Consider the following 21,702-nt stretch of genomic DNA (forward strand, 5'->3'; position numbering starts at 1 on the left):
TTAAACATGCCTCCTCCCAAGTCTTCTCCCAAATACCTCAACAATATCCCACAGCCCTGCCATGGAGAGCTTCTGTTAGGATAGAAGTGTGCCAGACTCCTTTAAAGAGGCGAATCCTCACACAGAGTGGGCATAACAAATCCCATCTCGCCCTATAAAATTGGATTTTTTCATAAATAATTGTGAGTTCCAGTCAATACAATACAATGCCCCTACTCCCCTGCAAGTAAGTGAAGCAATAGGTAGCAGTCTAGGAACAGCAGCAAACGAGCCTGCAACTCCATTAGATGAGTCAGTCCTGTTACTCTAGCAAAACTGAAGCCATCACAACACTGAGTCTGGGTGTTACCCTGGTAATTAAGATATACTAGGTTGTTTAAGTTCATCTTATAAATTATCTTTTTTTTTGTTTTGCAATTTGTAATAGCACTCTTTCCAAGTATACCACCACTTTGCTTAAGAGTTTTAAATTACCAAAATTTTATAGAGTCACTGAAAATCACACCACAAAAATGCCTAAAGTGAAAATAATCTCTTTTCCTTATCACCTACCTGCTCCCAGTCCACAAGAGAAACAACTGGAAACATTTGGAACTGTAGAGCTCTTCAGGATTCACACAAATTTCACAAATTTTTACCTAATTATACATATAAATTCAAGCAAGCAGTAAGATCTACACTCTGCAACATGCTTTTTACACTGATGACTGAATGTGAACAGTCTTCCACGTGTAAACAAGTTCGGATATCTGGTCGTTCAAACTGGATACATACAATAATACTTCTTATCATTAATGTGTTGGTAGATATTTCTAGAAAGGAATCCTAGTTTTTCAGCAATGATAATTTTGTGCATACATATTTATGTTTCCTACAAAATAGTTTAAAAATTAAAGTGCTAGATTAAAAGACATCCATTGTATTTTGAGGCACACTGTCAAATGTCCTGTCTTCTTGAAAGAAAGAAGAAAAGGTGATTAACTTTTTTCCTGAGGACCCAGGCACATTCTTAGGAGTTTTCATTTTGTTGTTGGCTTGCTATGACACAGTGGTAATATTCTTGAGGCCCCAGGTAGTTAGCTGTGTTTTGTTCCTATATTGATCTAGTTCGTTTATTTTTTTTAAGATTTATTTATTTATTAATTATATATAAGTCGCTGTCTTCAAACACACCAGAAGAGGGCATCAGATCTCATTATAGATGGTTGTGAGCCACCATGTGGTTGCTGGGATTTGAACTCAGGACCTCTGGAAGAGCAGTCGGTGCTCTTAACCGCTGAGCCATCTCTCCAGCCCAGTTCTTTCGTTTTTAATCTTTTCTTTTATCATTTGTCATTTATGTATGTCTTCAATTCACTTGTATTGAAAACTCGAAATTATAAATTTTTATTTATTTGAATTGAGAACAAATTCAAAATTAGATGAGGGAGCTGGAGAGACTGCTCTGTGGTTAAGATCACCCGCTGCTCTTCAAAGGACTGGGCTCAACTCCCAGATCCAACATGGCAGTTGACAACCATCTGTACTCCCAATTCCAGGAGATCTAATGTCCTTTTCTGGCTTCCTGGGCATTAGGCATACACATGGTATAGATAATAATAAGGATAATAAAATAAATGTGTTTTTAATAAGATGGCAGACATTTTTAATTTGCACAAGTACATTTTTCATGTTAACCTCCCAGAGGTCCTTCATGTTTAAGATTCCCATATAATAACTTTTGAACAGATAAAGTATCATTACTGTTATTACTGAGATATTGGCAAGCTCCCTATTTGTATTTGTATATGAAAAGCACCTTAAGAAACACCAGAAAACTGATCAGGAAGCTGGTATAATATCAGAATAGTCATCTATATCTAGTATAATGATATACTAGTCCTTGGTCATCCTACACCCAGTGAGTTGGCTACTGATCAGGAAGCTGGTATAATATCAGAATAGTCATCTATATCTAGTATAATGATATACTAGTCCTTGGTCATCCTACACCCAGTGAGTTGGCTACAAAGGCATAATTGACTTATCCCTATTCCTTCTTCTTTCTGAGTCTACTGCCATCTTTCTTCTATCACTACTGAGAAGTCAATCCAGCATCACCACTTCAATAAATTACACAATAAGCATACAGCCTAACTCAAGTCTATCACAAAAGGAAATCTTATTAGAACATCTACAAAAAAAGTAGAAGTGTGGTGGCGAAAGTCTTTAATTCCAGTGCTTACAAGGCAGAGGCAGGCAGGTTTCTGTGAGTTTGAGGCCAGGCAGAGCTACAAAGTAAGATTCTGTCTTGAAAAATCCAAAACAAACTAAAGATGGTGGAGACTTCTACCTTCCTTCCCCTTCCTCTACTCTTCACTCCCCTCTCAAAGGTTTGTCAATCTAGGGTCCAGAGTGGGAAGATGAAAAAGCTAGAAGTGACGGAGTAGAAAGGAGGGTGTGCTCAAAGAATTCACCCACAAAGAACCAAGGAGCAGCTCATTTCATTCTGAATGGAAATGTGCCTGGACTTTTCAACCACACATGGCTAATTCATGTTGGGACTTTGTCCTCTGCAGCCTGAAGCACCTGAACTCCTAGCTAAAACTTCACAGGCTGCTCTTCAAATTTCAAGCATTATTTTTATCAAGTTCCTTGATAAACTGTCATTAAACAATGATAATTTTTCTATTTCAGCAAAAGCTTAAGATTAATTCCATCAAATTTAAGATTAAAAAAATCCCCTTCAAATATTTTGATAATATTTTAACAAATATAGAAAGAAGCTCAGCAGGCACAAACTATTTTGAAGACTTAGGAATTCTCAAGTTCAGCACATAAGGAAGAATTCTAAAAAAATAAATAAAAATCAGCGAATAGTAGAAGTATAAAATACTGAATACAAGGTGTTGCTTGTTTAGTCATCCAACCATTTTATTTAAAGGCTTGCAGGTAGAAGGTGGAAAGGGGCTAAAGCCAGCAGGCCCTGGCTGCTTAAGCAGGTTGCCTCTTTGCTCTGAGATTTAAGGATTTTAAGTGTCTTTCTAAATCAGTGACTCATGATCTGGGTAGTCGATACTCCCCGTGGTACAAGGCAATGGGTTACCTAAATTAACCACTAGTCAGCCCTCTAATTCAAACCACTATGGATAAAGAACACAAGGTCTAACCTGCACAATACTATTTGTTTTTAATATTGAGCTGTTTAAATGTGTAACCTCATTTCTAAGAAGTGAGAAGTAAATCAACTTACCTCAATTGTTTCGCATAGTTCTGTTCAATTTCAATTCTCTCTTTAACAAACTTGGCGTATCTTTCCAAGAAGTCAATTCCCCATTGGGTATGCTTATCTAAGCTATCGAACTGATCCTAGAAAAGAAAAGCAAGAACAGGTTAAACAAGCTTGAAATTGTTGCCACAAACATTTTAACCAGTTTCTGATATTTGTACAGAAGTAATTAAGTACAAAGTATACTTCTCCTTTATACTGCTCTGTCCCACCACTGGTGTGCAACTGTAGCTCTTCCCTGTGTGATCCTTTCCAGATTTTGTTCTTGCCAAGTCTCTACAACCACGTGAGTCAATTATTTATAAGAAATCTCTCTATAGTGATTATCACTCCCTGCAACTCTGTGCACAGAGGGCTAATACCAGACTCATACAGAGAAGCAGCTGATTTCCAAGACTGTAGAGTGACCCACACACCCTGTGTCAAGAACTGGAAGGAGGAAGCAGAGGAAACAACTGTAAAGACAGACTCAGGAAACCGAAGAAATGCAGCAGCCAAAGAAGAATGGAAAGGGAGGTTGTCCTTTGGGAGAAGAAAGCCGTTAGACTCCAGGAAACAACAAACAAGCACACCATTTGTTCCTAACTTCCATGGCCACACGTGATAAGCGGATGGGTGATACAGATGAGACTGTATTCATGGAGGTGTGCTGAGGAAATGCCTAACAATCCTTACAAGGGAGCTCCCTAAACACCAGGACACCAGTTCAGGCCATGGCTTCTCTCTCAGGAAAGGTAGTTTCTACTCTTTTCTTTTTTGCTGGACTCTCCTGGTCCACTTACTATGGAAATATCTTACTGTCACTATCAAGTGAGTCTTGTGTTCCCAGTTCCTAGCTACCCATGACCTTTGCTCTCAGTCCAAGTTCTGTCAATAGAAGAATTTTACCCATCATCATAGGAAAGAAGGTAAAGTTAATAAAGCAAATAAAAAGCAAAGAATTAAAACAAAATCTTTCTTTGTACGTATGTATGCATGTGTGTGTGTGTGTGTGTGTGTGTGTGTGTGTGTGTGTGTGTGTGTGTGTATGTATCCTGCTGATTCTGTTTCTCTAGAGAACACTGAGGGGGAAAAAAAAAAAAAAAAAAACCAAACCAAAAACTCTACTCATTTTAAAACAGAACTTGGGCCTGGGCGATTAAAAGCACTGGCTGCTCTTCCAGAGGACCCAGGTTCAATTCCCAACATCTACATGGCAGCTTATAACTGTCTGTGACTCCTGTTCTATAGGATCCTACACCTTCACACAGACATGCATGCAGTCAAATCACCCATGTACATGAAATTAAAAAACAAAAACAAAACTTAGCAGTCATTGTCCTTAAGCTTATGCTGAAGTTCCCTGCCTACCATGCCCAACCCAAGCTGCGGGAGAGGAGTGGAAACCTGCGGACAGTAATAACCCAGTCCCTAAACAGGCCAGCTCTGAGATGAGCTGTACAGCTACTTTAGCGACTTCCACAAGGAAATAACACCGAAACTGCCTTCTGCTCTATCCTGCCGTCTCAGCCCTTCCCTGTCTGTGGGACCAGCATACTCCTTATGTTTTACGCAGTGAAATGTTGCCCAAATACAGACCCGTAAATCACGTCACTTATAATTTTAACTTTTGAAATGATCATGTTGTTTTTATCTTTCAGTTTGTTTATATAGTAGATTACGTTGAGGGATTTCCGTATATTGAACTATCTCTGTATAACTGGAATGAAGCCTACTTGATCATGATGGATGATCGTCTTGATGTGTTCTTGGATTCGGTTTGCAAGAATTTTATTGAGTATTTTTGCATCGATATTCATAAGGGAAATAGGTCTGAAGTTCTCTATCTTTGTTGGGTCTTTGTGTGGTTTAGGTATAAGAGTAATTGTGGCTTCATAGAAGTAATTCGGTAGTGCTCCATCTGTTTCAATTTTGTGGAATAGTTTGGACAGTATTGGCATGAGGTCTTCTATGAAGGTCCGATAGAATTCTGCACTGAACTCATCTGGTCCTTGGCTCTTTTTGGTTGGGAAAAATAAATAAATAAGTAAGTAAATAAATAAATAAATAAATAAATAAATTTAACTTTTAAGTCTTTTGACATATTTGCTTCCAATAAATAGTGGAATTTATGGGTGATATTGTTAAGTAATAGATACATTTCTAAACATTCACTATCAAAATATTTTCTCCATAATTTACATTTCTTTAAAAAGGCAACTAATCACTAACCATTAAAACTTCCCTTTATCTTTTGAAGATACTCTTTTCAAAATTACATATTTTGAGAATATAACTGACAACTACTTATTTTAAAAGGGTAACAACTTTAAAACATTCAAAAGATAAACTGAATTTACGAGAAACAGGTTTTCAACAGTCCCTCCCAGTTCCTACTAGGAGCACTGAAAACAGCTTGTCTTCCATATACTATGAAAATATTATTTTTGTGAGGTCAACTTAACAATATACCTAAATGCTCTATGGACTTCTCTCATTCATTTTCTTCTTACCTATAAATAACAAAGTGAATAAATTTCAACATCATTTCAACTTCCTTTTTAAACTCCAGTCAAAGCACAGGTCTAGTAGCAGAATAGAAAAATTCCAGTCAAAACAAAGCTTTACTGGTAGCTAACATAGTTATCTCATACAATATTGTTTTTGTTGAAGTCTTTTATTACTGAGAAGAAATGTTCAACACATCTTTTCTTTAATGGCTCACACACACAATAAGATGGTTCTAAATATACTTGTATATTGAAACAGAACCTAACGGACATTATAAGCTGAGAAATACTCAAATGTCTATACTTTAATCAAAGTAAATGGTCAACTATATGACGACACTGTTATATATTTTGTTATTGTTGTTGAAAATAAAAAATAAAAATGACGCATTCCTCTCACAGCAGCTACTTTGGAGGCAGAGGCAGAAGAACAACTTGGGCCCAGAAATTGTTTAGAGATGTTTTCTAATCATCTTCTACAGTATTTAGCTTGTTGCCACATTGCTGATATGTGGTGTTATAGATATCTGTATCTGTAATACAAGAAAGCAAGCAAGAAGTGCAAACCTTTATAACTCCCCAAGGGACAGAAGGCATGCTTCTCTTATCTTCACGAAAGGCAATTCCATGTCTTTAAACTCCTAGTCCCCCTCGAACCATACTCGATTTTATGCTAATGAGGTGACCTGGATTGGAGGTTATTTACCAAAGGAACCTGTCAGTACAGGATTGAAACTTTCAGCTTCCTAATAAGGGGGGCTAGGGATTGATTAAAATAACCAATAACCAAGGATTTACTCAATGGTGTTTATGCCATGGAACTTCCATGAAAACCCTAGACAATGTGTTTGGAAAGTTGCTTGGTTGCTGACCATAGCCATGTGCCAAAGGGACCAAAGGTCGTACTTGTGCTCTGAGCCTTTCTGGACCTCATTTTATGTACTTCTTCATGTGGATGTTTATCTGCGTGTTATTATCAAGCAACAGTTACGTGCTCTGAGTTCTGTGGGACAGCAGAGTGAATTATGAAAGCTGAGGAGGACGTAGAAGCAACGAATTTCCTCAAGTACTAGAGGCCTGGACAGCAACTAAAGTGGGGTCAGTCCTATAGTGGTAAGCCCTTGAACTTGTAAGTCATTTTCTTTATTTAAAAAAAAAAAAACTTTTTTCTAAAAATATAATAAGAGCAAGCATTATGTTGGCCATTTCCTATTGTCTGCCTATGCTTAGGTATTAAATTTTACCCAACATCTCTTTAAATCCAAGACATTGATGTCAATTCATGCTTTACATACTAGTAGAGCTTTAGACAACACAAAGAATTCTAGTAGATCACTTTGTATGCTCTTTTCTTAAGATTCCTGCTTTAAATATATGCTATGCCTGTTTGCTCTGTGGATAGTCATTATTCCTCTACTGAAACATCACTGGGTTTTTCCAGCATTCAGGAGGCTGACACAGGAGAATCAACCAAGACTGAGGCCAGCCTAAGCTAATAAATCTAATAAGGGTATTTATAGGGAGATCATGTCTCAACAATCAAACAAAACTATTTTTAAAGTATGTGTTATTATGTACTTGAATAGTCAGAGTCATTCGCACTAGAGTTTCACTAGCTAGAGCCATGGGCTTTCGATGTAAGTATCATCAGTTTTCCCCTCATCAGTGCTAACCCTGAACCTGTCTGATCCACACCAAATCTCAGCTGAGAAGCATCAGCTTTCTCAAAGGTATTTTGAGTTCTTTATCATGTTAAAATATTTAAAAATGAAAGTTTTAAAACTAAACTAATCAGATTATTGAGAAAACATGGTCACATCTCACTATTAATGGTTAAATTTACAAGCCATAAAGCCTTCTAATTTTAGAACCTTATAATTTTCTTTTATAAGGTTTTCCAGTTTGTAAAACTTACTATTTTTAATTAGGGATGTATGTACATGTGAGTACAGGAGCCCAGAGAGGCCAGAAGTATCGAATCCCCCCTAGAACTGGAATTACAGACAGTTGTGACCCTCCACACGTGAGCTAAGAACAGAACATACACTTAACCATTGAGACATTTCTCTAGCCCACATTAATTTTTACAAAAATTTATATGCATACAACATTAATTTGTTTTCTAGAAAAAGTTACATATAGTTCAAGTGAGACAAACACACTATGTTGAGGACGACTTTGAATTTCTAATCCTCCTATTCCCACCTCTGGAGTGCTGAGATTACAGGTGATGTCACCATGTAATCCATGTCCATGAGGACTGCATCCAGGGCTTCACACACACTAAGCGAGCACCTACCAACCGAGCTAGATTCCTCACCATACAACTTTCCACTACTAATGCAAATACCTAGAATTAGTACTGTAGAGCTGGACCTGAAGACTAAAGGAAGATCAAGAGCTCAAGAAAGACCAGCTACACAGTGAGTTCAAGATCTCCCTAGACTCAACGACAATACCCTATCTTAAAACCACAGACCAATCAAAATAGCAGCAAAGGTACTAGACATCTAACAAGTAGAAGACTATTAAAGGTGCAATAATTGAATATATTCTAAGGATTTACTACACTTTTAAAGTAAATAGGTCCCAAATAAAAGCCAACTTTATAAACAACAAAACAGCAATCAGTGGGAAACAGCAGCATGAAGGTAAGAAACATGAGGTTGGTTCTAAGTGAAACAGACTTTGCATTATAACCATTGAAGCAAGAGTGAGATCAGAATAGAGCAGAAAGACAGGGACAGTATGGGATAGAAACATTCTAACTATGCTATAACCAAATTATAAAGGTTTTCTTCTACTTCAAACAGTAAATCTACAAACTGAAAATCAACAGTTACTATATTTAAACTACAAAAACCATTTTTATGGTAAAATTCATGCAATCCACTGAATTAATATCATAATGATAGTTAATAACTTGATCTTCAAATAGGCATATTAATTACAATACATCAAGAAATAAAATCTGCTGGTTTCTGGCTGGCTGGCGAACCTCACTGATGCCGGGCCATAGCTCCCTGCTCCCAAGCCCCGTGGGAGAAAGAGCTGATCGCCCAGACATGTGGGCAATCCTGAGACTGCAAGGCAGGAGAGACCGCCACTTCTGCCCACCTTTGCCCACATCCCTGGCCCAAGAGGAAACTGTATAGGTCCTCTGGGGACAGGAAGATAGGGGCAGTCAAGCTACAGGAGCCCTGTGGTCCAGACTGCGCCCGGATTTGAACAAACCGGGTCAAACAGCTCCCTGCACCCAAATCCTGTGGGAGAGAGAGCTAGACCTTCACAGGGGCAGACACACCTGAGAAACCAGAAGAGACTACTCTCTGCCCACATTTCTGACTCTAGAGGAAAACGCCTAGCGCCATCTGGGGCCCCTGTGCACAGGGACCCAGGAAAAGGAGAGCCAGGTCCTTCTGATTGCTACCCTCACGGACAGCTGAAACCGAGCACTGAGGAGTGACTTCAGACCTGAGATCAAAGGTAAGACCAACTTTTCTGCTCCAAGTGACCTGCCTGGTGGACTTAGGACACACAAAGGAAAAATTCCTCTGGGACTGGACACTTCCGGTTTCTACCTAACGCCCAAACCTCGCTAATCTAGGCCCACAGCTCCCTGCTCCCAAACCCCGTGGGAGAGAGAACTGAACACCCAGACATGTGGGCAATCCTGAAACTGCAAGGCAGGAGAGACCACCACTTCTGCCCACCTTTGCCTACATCCCTGGCACAAGAGGAAATTGTATAGGGCCTCTAGGCACAGGAAGATAGGGGCAGTCAAGCTGCAGGAGCCTTGTGGTCCAGACTGTGCCCGGATCTGAATGGACCCAGTCAAACAGCTCCCTGCACCCAAATCACTTGGGAGGAAGAGCTAGACCTTCAGAGGGGCAGACACACCTGGGAAACAAGGAGACTACTCTCTGGCCACATTTCTGACTCTAGAGGAAAACGCCTAACACCATATGGGCCCTCTGTGCACAGGGACCCAGGAGAAGTAGGGGCAGGCATTCCTGATTCCCGCCCACAGGGACAGCTGAAGACCAGTGGACAGGAACGACTACATTCCTGAAAGCAGAACACTCTGTTCCCATAACTGGCTGAAAGAAAACAGGAAAACAGGTCTACAGCACTCCTGACACACAGGCGTATACGACAGTCAAGCCACTGTCACAAATAGAAAAACAAGGTAACACCAGAAACAACCTGATGGTGAGAGGAAAGCTAAGAACGCAAGCAACAGAAACCAAGACTACATGGCATCATCAGAGGCCAATTCTCCCACCAAAGCAAACACTGAATATCCAAACACTGCAGAAAAGCAAGATCTAGAATTAAAATCACATTTGATCATGATTTATGACTTTAAGAAAGACATAAAGAACTCCCTTAGAGAAATGCAGGAAAACACAAGTAAACAAGTAGAAGCCCTTAGAGAGGAAACATAAAAATCTCTGAAAGAATTACAGGAAAACACAATCAAACAGGTGAAGGAATTGAAAATGGAAATAGAAACAATAAAGAAAGCACAAAGGGAGACAACCCTGAATATAGAAAGAAAAAAAAAAGGAAGAGACAATGAGCTGTAGATACAAGCATCACCAACAGAATGCAAGAGATAGAAGAGAAACTCTCAGGAGCAGAAGATTCCATAGAAATCATCGACACAACGGTCAAAGATAATGTAAAACGAAAAAGCTACGGGCCCAAAACATACAGGAAATCCAGGACACAATGAGAAGATCAAACCTAAGGATAATAGGTATAAAAGAGAGTGAAGACTCCCAACTCAAAGGACCAGTAAATATCTTCAACAAAATCATAGAAGAAAACTTCCCTAACCTAAAGAAAGAGATGTCCACAAACATACAAGAAGCCTACAGAACTCCAAATAGATTGGACCAGAAAAGAAACTCCTCCTATCACATAATAGTCAAAACACCAAATGCACAAAACAAAGAATATTAAAAGCAGTACGGGGAAAAGGTCAAGTAAAATATAAAGGCAGACCTATCAAAATTACACCAGACTTCCCATCAGAGACTATGAAAGCCAGAAGTTCCAGGACAGATGTCATACAGGCCCTAAGAGAACACAAATGCCAGCCCAGGTTACTCTATCCAGCAAAACTCTCAATCAACATAGATGGAGAAACCAAGATATTCCATGACAAAACCAAATTTACACAATATCTTTCTACAAATCCAGCCCTACAAAAGATAAATGGTAAAGCCCAACAGAAGGAGGCAAGCTACACCCTAGAAAAAGCAAGAAACTAATCGTCTTGGCAACAAAACAAAGAGAAGACAAGCACACAAACATAATCTCGCCTCCAAATATGAAGATAACAGGAAGCAACAATCACTATTTCTTAATATCTCTCAGCATCAATGGACTCAATTCCCCCAATAAAAAGACACAGATTAACAAATTGGATACGAAATGAGGACCCAGCATTTTGCTGCCTACAGGAAACACACCTCAGAGACAAAGACAGACACAACTTCAGAGTAAAAGGCTGGAAAACAACTTTCCAAGCAAATGGTCTGAAGAAACAAGCTGGAGTAGCAATTCTTATATCCAATAAAATCAATTTTCAACCAAAAGTCATCAAAAAAGATAAGGAAGGACACTTCATTTTCATCAAAGGAAAAATCCACCAAGATAAACTCTCAATCCTAAATATCTATGCTCCAAATAAAGGTCACCTACATAAAAGAAACCTTACTAAAGGTCAAAGCACATGTTGTACCTCACACAATAATAGTAGGAGATTTCAACACCCCAGTCTCATCAATGGACATACCATAGAAACAGAAATTAAACAGAGACATAGAAAGACTAACAGAAGTTATGAACCAAATGGACTTAACAGATATTTATAGAACATTCTATCCTAAAACAAAAGGATATACCTTCTTCTCACCAGCTCATGGTACTTTCTCCAAAACTGACCATATAATTGGGCACAAAACAGGCCTCACCAGATACAGAAAGATAGAAATAATCCCATATGTCCTACCAGACTACTACGGGCTACAGCTGGTCTTCAATAACAATAAGGAAAGAATGCCCACATATACATGGAAGTTGAACAATCCTCTACTCAATGATAACCTGGACAAGGAAGAAATAAAGAAATTAAAGACTTCTTAGAATTTAATGAAAATGAAGGTACAACATTCCCAAACTTATGGGACACAATGAAAGCTGTGCTAAGAGGAAAACTCATAGCTCTGAGTGCCTGCAGAAACAGATGAGAGCATATATCAGCAGCTTGACAGCACACCTAAAAGCTCTAGAACAAAAGAAGCAAATACACCCAGGAGGAGTAGAAGGCAGGAAATAATCAAACTCAGAGCTAAAATCAACCAAGTAGAAACAAAAAGGACCATATAAAGAATCAACAGAACCAAAGCTGGTTCTTTGAGAAAATCAACAAGATAGATAAACCCTTAGCCAGATTAATGAGAGGACACAGAGAGTTTGTCCAAATTAACAAAATCAGAAATGAAAAGGGAGACATAACTACAGATTCAGAGGAAATTTAAAAAAAAATCATCAGATCCTACTACAAAAGCCTATATTCAACAATACTTGAAAATCTGGAGGAAATGGACAATTTCCTAGACAGATACCAGGTACCGAAGTTAAATCAGGAACAGACAAACCATTTAAACAACTCCATAACTCCTAAAGAAATAGAAGCAGTTATTAAAAGTCTCCCAACCATAAAGAGCCCAGGTCCAGATGGGTTCAGTGCAGAATTCTATCAGACCTCCATAGAAGACCTCATACCAACACTATCCAAACTATTTCACAAAATTGAAACAGATGGAGTGCTACCAAATTCCTTCTATGAAACCACAATTACTCTTATACCTAAACCACACAAACAAAGACCCAACAAAGAGAACGTCAAACCAATTTCCAATATGAATATCGACGCAAAACTACTCAATAAAATTCTTGAAAATCGAATCCAAGAACACATCGCAACAATCATCCATCATGATCAAGTAGGCTTCATCCCAGGGATGCAGGGACGGTTTAATATACGGAAAACCATCAAAGTAATCCACTATATAAACAAACTGAAAGATAAAAACCACATGATCATTTCATTAGATGCTGAGAAAGCATTTGACAAAATTCAACACCCCTTCATGATAAAAGTCCTGGAAAGAACAGGAATTCAAGTCCCATACCTAAACGTAGTAAAAGCCGTATACAGCAAACCAGTAGCTAACATTAAACTAAATGGAGAGAAACTTGAAGCAATCCCACTAGAATCAGGGACTAGACAAGGCTGCCCACTATCTCCCTACTTATTTAATATAGTTCTCGAAGTCCTAGCCAAAGCAATCAGACAACACAAGGAGATCAAAGGAATACAAATTGGAAAGGAAGAAGTCAAAATATCACTATTTTGCAGATGATATGATAGATCCCAAAAGTTCCACCAGAGAACTACTAAACCTGATAAACACCTTCAGCAAAGTGGCTGGGTATAAAAGTAACTCAAAGAAATCAGTAGCCTTCCTCTACACAAAAGAGAAACAAGCCAAGAAAGAAATTAGGGAAACGACACCCTTCATAATAGTCCCAAATAATATAAAATACCTCGGTGTGACTTTAACCAAGCAAGTGAAAGATCTGTATGATAAGAACTTCAAGTCTCTGAAGAAAGAAATTGAAGAAGATCTCAGAAGATGGAAAGATCTCCCATGCTCATGGATTGGCAGGATTAATATAATAAAAATGGCTATTTTACCAAAAGTGAGCTACAGATTCAATGCAATCCCCATCAAAATTCCAATCCAATTCGTCATAGAGTTAAACAGAACAATTTGCAAATTCATCTGGAATAACAAAAAACCCACGATAGCTGAAATTGTCCTCAACAATAAAAGGACTTCTGGGGGAGTCACTATTCCTGAACTCAAGCAGTATTACAGAGCAATAGTGATAAAATCTGTATGGTATTGGTATAGAGACAGGCAGATAGACCAGTGGAATAGGACTGAAGACCCAGAAATGAACCCATACACCTATGGTCACTTGATTTTTGAGAAAGGAGCCAAAACCATCCAATGGAAAAAAGATAGCATTTTCAGCAAATGGTGCTGGTTCAACTGGAGGTCAGCATGTAGAAGAATGCAGATCGATCCATGCTTATCACCCTGTACAAAGCTTAAGTCCAAGTGGATCAAAGACCTTCAGATAGAACCAGAAACACTCAAACTAATAGAAGAAAAAATGAGGAAGTATCTCGAACACATGGGCACTGGAGAAAATTTCCTGAACAAAACACCAATGCCTTATGCTCTAAGATCAAGAATCGACAAATGGGATCTCATAAAACTACAAAGCTTCTGTAAGGCAAAGGACACTGTTGTTAGGGCAAAAGGGCAACCAACAGATTGGGAAAAGATCTTTACCAATCCTACAACTGATGGAGGCCTTATATCCAAATTACACAAAGAACTCACGAAATTAGACTGCAGGGAGAAAAATAACCCTACTAAAAAATGGTGTTCAGAGCTAAACAAAGAATTCACAGCTGAGGAATGCCGAATGGCTGAGAAGCACCTAAAGAAATGTTCAACATCTTTAGTCATAAGGGAAATGCAAATCAAATCGACCCTGAGATTCCACCTCACACCAGTCAGAATGGCTAAGATCAAAAACTCTGGCAAGAGCAGATGCTGGCGAGGATGTGGAGAAAGAGGAACTCTCCTCCATTGTTGGTGGGATTGCAGATTGGTACAACCATTCTGGAAATCAGTCTGGAGGTTCCTCAGAAAATTGGACACTGTACTACCTGAGGACCCAGCTATACCTCTCTTGGGCATATACCCAAAAGATGCTCCAACATACAACAAAGACACATGCTCCACTATATTCATAGCAGCTTTATTTATTATAATAGCCAGAAGTTGGAAAGAACCCAGATGCCCTTCAACAGAGGAATGGATACAGAAACTGTGGTACATCTACACAATGGAATATTACTCAGCTATCAAAAACAATGACTTTATGAAATTCATAGGCAAATGGAGGGAACTGGAAAATGTCATCCTGAGTGAGGTAACCCAATCACAGGAAAACACACAAGGTATGCACTCATTGAGAAGTGCTCGAATTACCCAAGATGCACAGAACACATGAAACTCAAGAAGGATGACCAAAATGGGGATGTTTCACTCCTTCTTTAAAAGGGGAACAAGAATACCCTTAGAAGAGGATAGGGAGGCAAAGTTTAGAACAGAGACAGAAGGAACACCCATTCAGAGCCTGCCCCACATGTGGCCCATATATATACAGCCACCGAACTAGATAAGATGGATGAAGCAAAGAAGTGCAAGCTGACAGGAACCAGATATAGATCTCTCCCGAGAGACAAAGCCAGAATATGGCAAATACATAGGTGAATGCCAGCAGCAAACCACTGAACTGAGAATGGGACCCCTGCTGAAGGAATCAGAGAAAAGACTGAAAGAGCTAAAGGGGCTTGAGATCCCATATGAACTACAATGCCAACCAACCAGAGCTTCCAGGGACTAAGCCACTACCCAAAGACTATATATACATGGACTGACCCTGGGCTCCAACTGCATAGGTAGCAATGAATAGCCTAGTAAGAGCACCAGTGGAAGGGGAAGCCCTTGGTCCTGCCAAGTCTGGACCCCCAGTGAACAGGATTCTTGGGGGGAGGGTGGTAATGGGGGGAGGATGGGTAGGGGAACCCCCATGTAGAAGGGAGGGGGAAGGGTTAGTGTGATATTGGTCCAAAAACCGGGAAAGGGAATAACATTTGAAATGTAAACAAGAAATACCCAATTTAATAAAGATGGGGGAAAAAAAGAAACAAAACCTATAAACTTAGCACTTGGGAAAATAATATAGAACAATTACAATGAGTCTAAGGTCAGCCCCAAGTATATAAGGAATACTAGGCCAGCCAGGTCTACAATAGCAAGACCTGTCTTGGGGGTGGGAGCAGAACCAACATAGAATGGGTCAAACATAAATATCACAAATCCTAAGTATTTCATAAATAATACTCATTTTAAATTTCTTTTAAAATTATTATTAATTATTTTACTTAAATCATCTTTAAGCAGAACAAAAACACAGTGGTTGCTGGAAACTGATTTATGGATGTTGTAAACTAGATCTCACAATCCTGCCTCAGCATTCCCAGAGTTGGGATTTTCAGCACGCCCTACCAAATCCAGCTCACAGGTCAAGTTTGCAGAAACATAGTACCAATTTCAAAGTTGGTCTAGTTATTTTAAATTCAACAACGTTAATAATAGCAAAGATTATTATTTATTGCTATATAAGTGTTCAATCAAATAATTTAATACATTCTTGTAATTAAAAAGCAAATGCTAAAACCAGAAGAGATGACAAAATAAAGTTCATCTGAAACTTTGGCACATGAAAGGCACTTAATTGCTAATTAAATAATCACTCTGTAAAATGCTTTGGAATTTACTACGTTTTTGTATATATTACTAAATGTCACTTAGAAAGCCTTTATTTACAAACACGGCATTTCACAAATGTGGCCATCAAGCTTCTAAAATTGAAAAATTTTCACACTAAGTCACATTTTCTTTCTACTACAAGACATCATTATTTGGTTAAGGTTAAAAATTAGCATTTATTAGTACATAGTGGTCCCAGACTTCTCATTTTGATGTAAGGTAACTCTGAGCTTGCAAATACACTTGGCAAAGGATAGAGACAAAATAAAAAATGGCTAAAGCCACTCTGAAAACATCTAAAGCTAGACATAAGAATCCTGGCTAACAACGGGGCTCAGCCGGTAAAGGTGCTTGACATTGAACCTGCCAACCTGCATTGGATCCCCAGAACCCATGTGATGGAAGTGAAGAACTGACTTCTCAAAGCTGTCCTCTGACTTCACAGGAAAACTGTGGCACTCTCATGTCCGTCCACAAACATCTGTAAATAATTTTTTAATTAAGACTATTGAATCCACACAGTGGGCACTTGATCACACTCCCTTCTTGCTGTCTTTAGCACATCCCATTCTACATTACTACTGAGTCTGACTTTGTTCCTGCTTTAGTCATTCTTCCTTCCTTTCAAACACACCACTAATCACCTGTTAGTGTGTACCCTAAATTAATAAATTAATCTTATCTCATATGAAGTGCAAGAAAGCTCTTCTACTTCTTTTTGGTACTTCTTTTAATTTTCTAAAATATCTCACACTAATTTACCTCAGAATAAGAGGAAAATATTCTAAATGTTAGAATTGGCATCAATTTAAATGTTCCACACTCTGCAGTGTAACTCCTATTATGTTTGTTTCTTCAATAATCTACTATAACATGTGCTAGTTCATAAAGATATCTATTTAATCTACATTTATCTAGATACCTTAAGTACAATTCGGTATAAAACACCTATTACAAAACGTTATCTTTTTTTTTTTCAGAAGTCACTTTTAAATATGCAATTCTTGTTTTTACAATTACTTTGATACAGCCTTGCATCCAAATGAAGTCCTAATAAAGTACTCTGGTAAAGTACCAAGGGACATCACCATTTAACGAAGACTTTTTTTTTAAGTGAAAGCTGAATAATCACTCTGCTGTCCTAGTTTAGATGTACTTTATGGCTCTATTTGCCTGCCAGAGTTTCTCCAGCACTTCTGAATACCAAACTACCACTAAAGACATTTAAAAAGACCTGACACAACAGACTTTTCTCCTCTTTAACTCCTATGGACTGCAGATTTTCTTTTTGCTTATGTCTCATGAAACTAAGAAAGCAATTACGGCTCAGGGTCAGTCAATAACATTTACCCACAAAAACAAAAACCCTAAATAATAATGTACTTTTGTATAATAACTTTATTACTTTCATGTTTAAGGTAGAATTAAAAATTGTGTATTTGGACAACTCGGGCATCTTTTTTTTTTTTTTTTTTTCCCCCGGAGTTGGGGACCGAACCCAGGGCCTTGAGCTTGCTAGGCAAGCGCTCTACCACTGAGCTAAATCCCCAACCCCGGGCATCTTTTAACTTACAAATTCCAACTCAATTTTATAGTAAGCTCACAGCGACTTCAGTATCAATACAAACTATCCCTGCCATACATAATTTGCTTTGTTACTTCTCTCCCTAGCCCTTGCCATACCTTTACCTGTCTCGGCTACTCATTCTCACGGTTATTTCCACTGTCAGTAACATTTACTGCATGACCCTCCTGCTCCACACCTACAAGGGAATTCAAGAACCTAACTTAGAAGGCGTGTCTTTTTCCTGCCTCCCCTCAAAACTTTAGTGCACTACTGTTTGGCTCCACAGCCACCGGCACTAACATACTATTACTACCCTTCACCCTCATCCCATCTTACACGGGCTGGATTCCATAAGTCATCATTATTTGCTCTTTGCAGACACTGCTCATTGTCCTTGTCACTGTCAAATCTTAACGATTATCTTATAGTCAGTTGGGGTTTTTGTTTTTCAAACAAACCCTTCCTCATGCTACTGTAGAAAGGTAAAGATCAAGAATCATGCTGACCGGTCAAACTTTGAAATGTCCATCTGCTAAAGTAAGGACTCCTTAATGCTACTTAGCTCAAGCCCATTCATTCACTATCCCTTTATCCTAACCAGTTATCTCATAATCTTATCCTCTTATGTTAAATTTAAACCACCCTCTACCCATTCAGCTCACAGACAACTTTACTTCCTACTTTACAAAAAGAGTGAACAATTGAAGATTTCTATTCTGAAGTAGGTTAGAAAGATAGAAAGCTAGCAAAATAACATGAGCTTTGAACTACCAACATGGGGATGCAGATGTTTAGCAGTGAATCATGCTAAAGGGCTATGCACATACACACATGCACATTTACATATATGAATTTCATAAAGAACTGCATTTACAGTAAAAAAGTGTCTTAACCCTCAGCAATCTATTGTGACACACAAATCCTATCCAAGTACCTCCAGAACAGTCGTATAATTTCACCTGTCAAAGGTGAGAGGATCCTACAGCCTTTTGAAATATAGCTTGAAAGCTATCAAACCACCTAGGACACTTAAGAATCGCATGCCCACATTTGGAGGTGTCTTATCCTTTCCCTGAATGCTTCTCTTTATAATACTCCCTCCTGTTTAAACATATGTTAATCTCTCTTCCTAATAAAGTCAACTCTCTTCAAACTGGCTCATCCCAAAACACACACACACACACACACACACACACACACACACACACACACACACACACTCTCTCTCTCTCTCTCTCTCTCTCTCTCTCTCTCTCTCTCTCTCTCTCTCCTTTGCATCAAAGTCAAGAACCCTAGCTTTGTCTGAGCAGAAGTCTCTGAAGAGAACAAGAGCTGCACCAAGCTCCTGCTTCATTTTGCTGGCATTTAAGACTTTTCACCGCCAACACAAACACCCATGTCTTGTCCACCTCTTTGGATCAGCTGTGCACACTCCCTATCTTCTGCTTACCTGGAAACTAGTGCAGTCTCAAGTTCAGCTGTTAAAACATTTAAGTCCCTAGGCTTATATACTTTCCTAGACTTTTTCCCCGCCTACCCTTCCTTCTCATCCAATGATAGGCTTTGCTTTATCCTGGACCTGCCTTGCTGCATAATGACATCATCCTACAGGTTCCACCAAAGACATGTGGCAAAAACATTCCTTAGGTACAATCTCTATAAGCTCTATTGCAAACTAAACATTTGAACACTTCAGCTATAGGCTGCTCCAGCCAAATGACCTACGCACAGACCTATCTTCAGTACTGTGATTACAGACACGTACCCCCACACCAAGCTCACAGGAACTATTGCTAATTCTGTGTTCCCACTTACCTATTCTTGATTTCTGAATTTCAGATTTAACATCTACAAAACTATAGCAATTACATGGCTTTTAAAGGGAAAAAAACATTTAATATAGAACTTGGCACTGGTATTGATGTTTAGTTCATTTAAATCATCAAAAGAAAATAATGCTGAGCTTGGCATAACACATAAGATATAAGCATACATACTGTGAAAGGAAGCACTATTAATCAAATAATTGTAAATTTAATTTTATTAGCTCGTATCTCTAGAATGTGTGAAATACCAATAGCTAACTAACAATAGTTAGGGGTTGGATTGTGTATTTCAAGCTCAGTCAAGATTTGGGTCTTATATCTTCTAGCAAACTCAATTGTGTTTTCACATAACTTAAACTACAGTACTATAACATAATATTATAAAAGTTACACAACTAGTCTGTAATGGCTATCATCTCAGTATTTGGGAGGCCGAGGCAGGAGGATTATAAATTCAAGGCTACAAAGTGAGACTGATTCCAAAACTGGAGACAGAGCTAGGGAGACAGTTCATTCCACGAAGCTTAAGGCCGGAGGATCTGAGCCCCACCTCCAGAACCCACACACAAGACAAAGCTGAGTGTGTGACATGGCAAAGTTCTAGGCTAATGAAAGAGACAGTGTTTCCCACAAAAGGTGGAAAAGTTGAGGAATGACACCTGAGATTGTCCTCTGACCACCACATGCACACACACGTGCACCCACACACAAAATTTATGAATATAATCTGTGTCTCAAAAAGAAAAATCTTACTGTGCTAAATCTTAGCAACCTCAAGCTTCACTTCCCCCTACCTCCTTACTGAAAACTTTTACCTTCTCCCCTAAAGAACACACTTTCTAGATTCTCTTTGGTATGTATGACTCGCCAGCATCACTCCTTTTTGTTTCCCTGAACATAAACATAAGCACTGGGACACAAAGGCAGTATGACCTCACTAAGAGGCTGGGAGTTCAGTGGAGGGCAGCATATGTAGCATAGACATTCTCCTAAACAAAGGATGCCCCCAACTACTACCCTGTGGGTCAGCACACGACTCCGCATTTGCAGAGAGTTTAATTCTGGAGTTTGCCCATTTAATATTTCAGCCCACAGCTGACCTTGGGTAACTGAAATTGCAGAAAATAAAACCACAAACACTAAGAGACTACTGAATCATTTCCCTGGAGCTGACATTTTACCGTGAGACTAGCTAGCAAACAGAAAAGCCAAGAGCAGAGCTGTTCTTTATGTGTATACTTTGTATTTTTAACATGAAAACTCTCCAGAAGAGTGCTAGCTTCCTTCTCCAGGCTCCTCTTTGAATTCTTGACATTCTCTGTTAGGTTAATTTTCTTTTTCACTCTGGCCTGCCTCTCCCTTTTTCCCTTTCAAAGGAGTTTCTTAATCTCCTTGGTAAGTGGAAAGTAAGTATAAAATCTAATCATAGGCCTTTAATAACTAGAAAAACCTTTAAATATCAGACTCTTTGTAGATAAGAAAACTTAAGGACAGAAACTATTTGCCCACAGTAACAGAGCTAATACAACCAAGTCAAAGATCTAGGAGTCTTAATTTCCCGTTTTCTTGCTTCAACTCAGTTCATTTAGTTAAATAAATACTTTTAAACTACATTTATTATTTAGAAATCAAATAGGCTTCCTGTTGCTAATCTAATCTGAAGTGATACTTAGCTGTTAGTATATTCTTGGGAATAGTTCCAAGGAGTGACCTCATGCTACTCTTACCATATAATTATGGTTAAATGCTGAGATAATTGAGTCCCATCCATATATGCTGCTATATTTTAGAAGAAGCAGAGTTGACCCACACAATACTTTATGCATTATTTCCATTAGTATTATTAGAAGGCCTTAACATTTCCAATTAAGAAATTATCATCAACAAATTGTATCAGAGGATATATATATGTATATATATATGTATATATATATATATACACACGTATTTATATCTATCAGATGAGTCTGTTAGGTAGCTGGTCAGAATTAACAAGCTTAAAAGTTATCAAAAGTTGGACTGGCCTTCCTATCCACACCCCATTCCACCACCACCA

General features: G+C 38.6%; 1 protein-coding gene across 11 annotated transcripts in view; it reads right to left on the reverse strand.

The window, feature by feature from the left end:
• Nucleotides 1–21,702, reverse strand: part of Fnbp1l (formin binding protein 1-like) — a 100,951-nt gene that overhangs the window by 50,725 nt on the left and 28,524 nt on the right. For 6 of the 11 annotated variants that reach the window (NM_001039609.2, XM_039102443.2, XM_063281952.1 and 3 more), the window contains exon 2: nt 3,233–3,348. In NM_001039609.2, coding sequence (NP_001034698.1) covers nt 3,233–3,348 — 116 coding nt within the window. Of the gene's footprint in view, nt 1–3,232; nt 3,349–4,983; nt 5,226–21,702 lie in introns of those variants that run through there. The other 5 variants (XM_063281950.1, XM_063281949.1, XM_063281948.1 and 2 more) reach the window with 2 other exon arrangements.

Source organism: Rattus norvegicus, chromosome 2 (genome assembly GCF_036323735.1).
Source record: "Rattus norvegicus strain BN/NHsdMcwi chromosome 2, GRCr8, whole genome shotgun sequence".
NCBI classification, from domain to species: domain Eukaryota; kingdom Metazoa; phylum Chordata; class Mammalia; order Rodentia; family Muridae; genus Rattus; species Rattus norvegicus.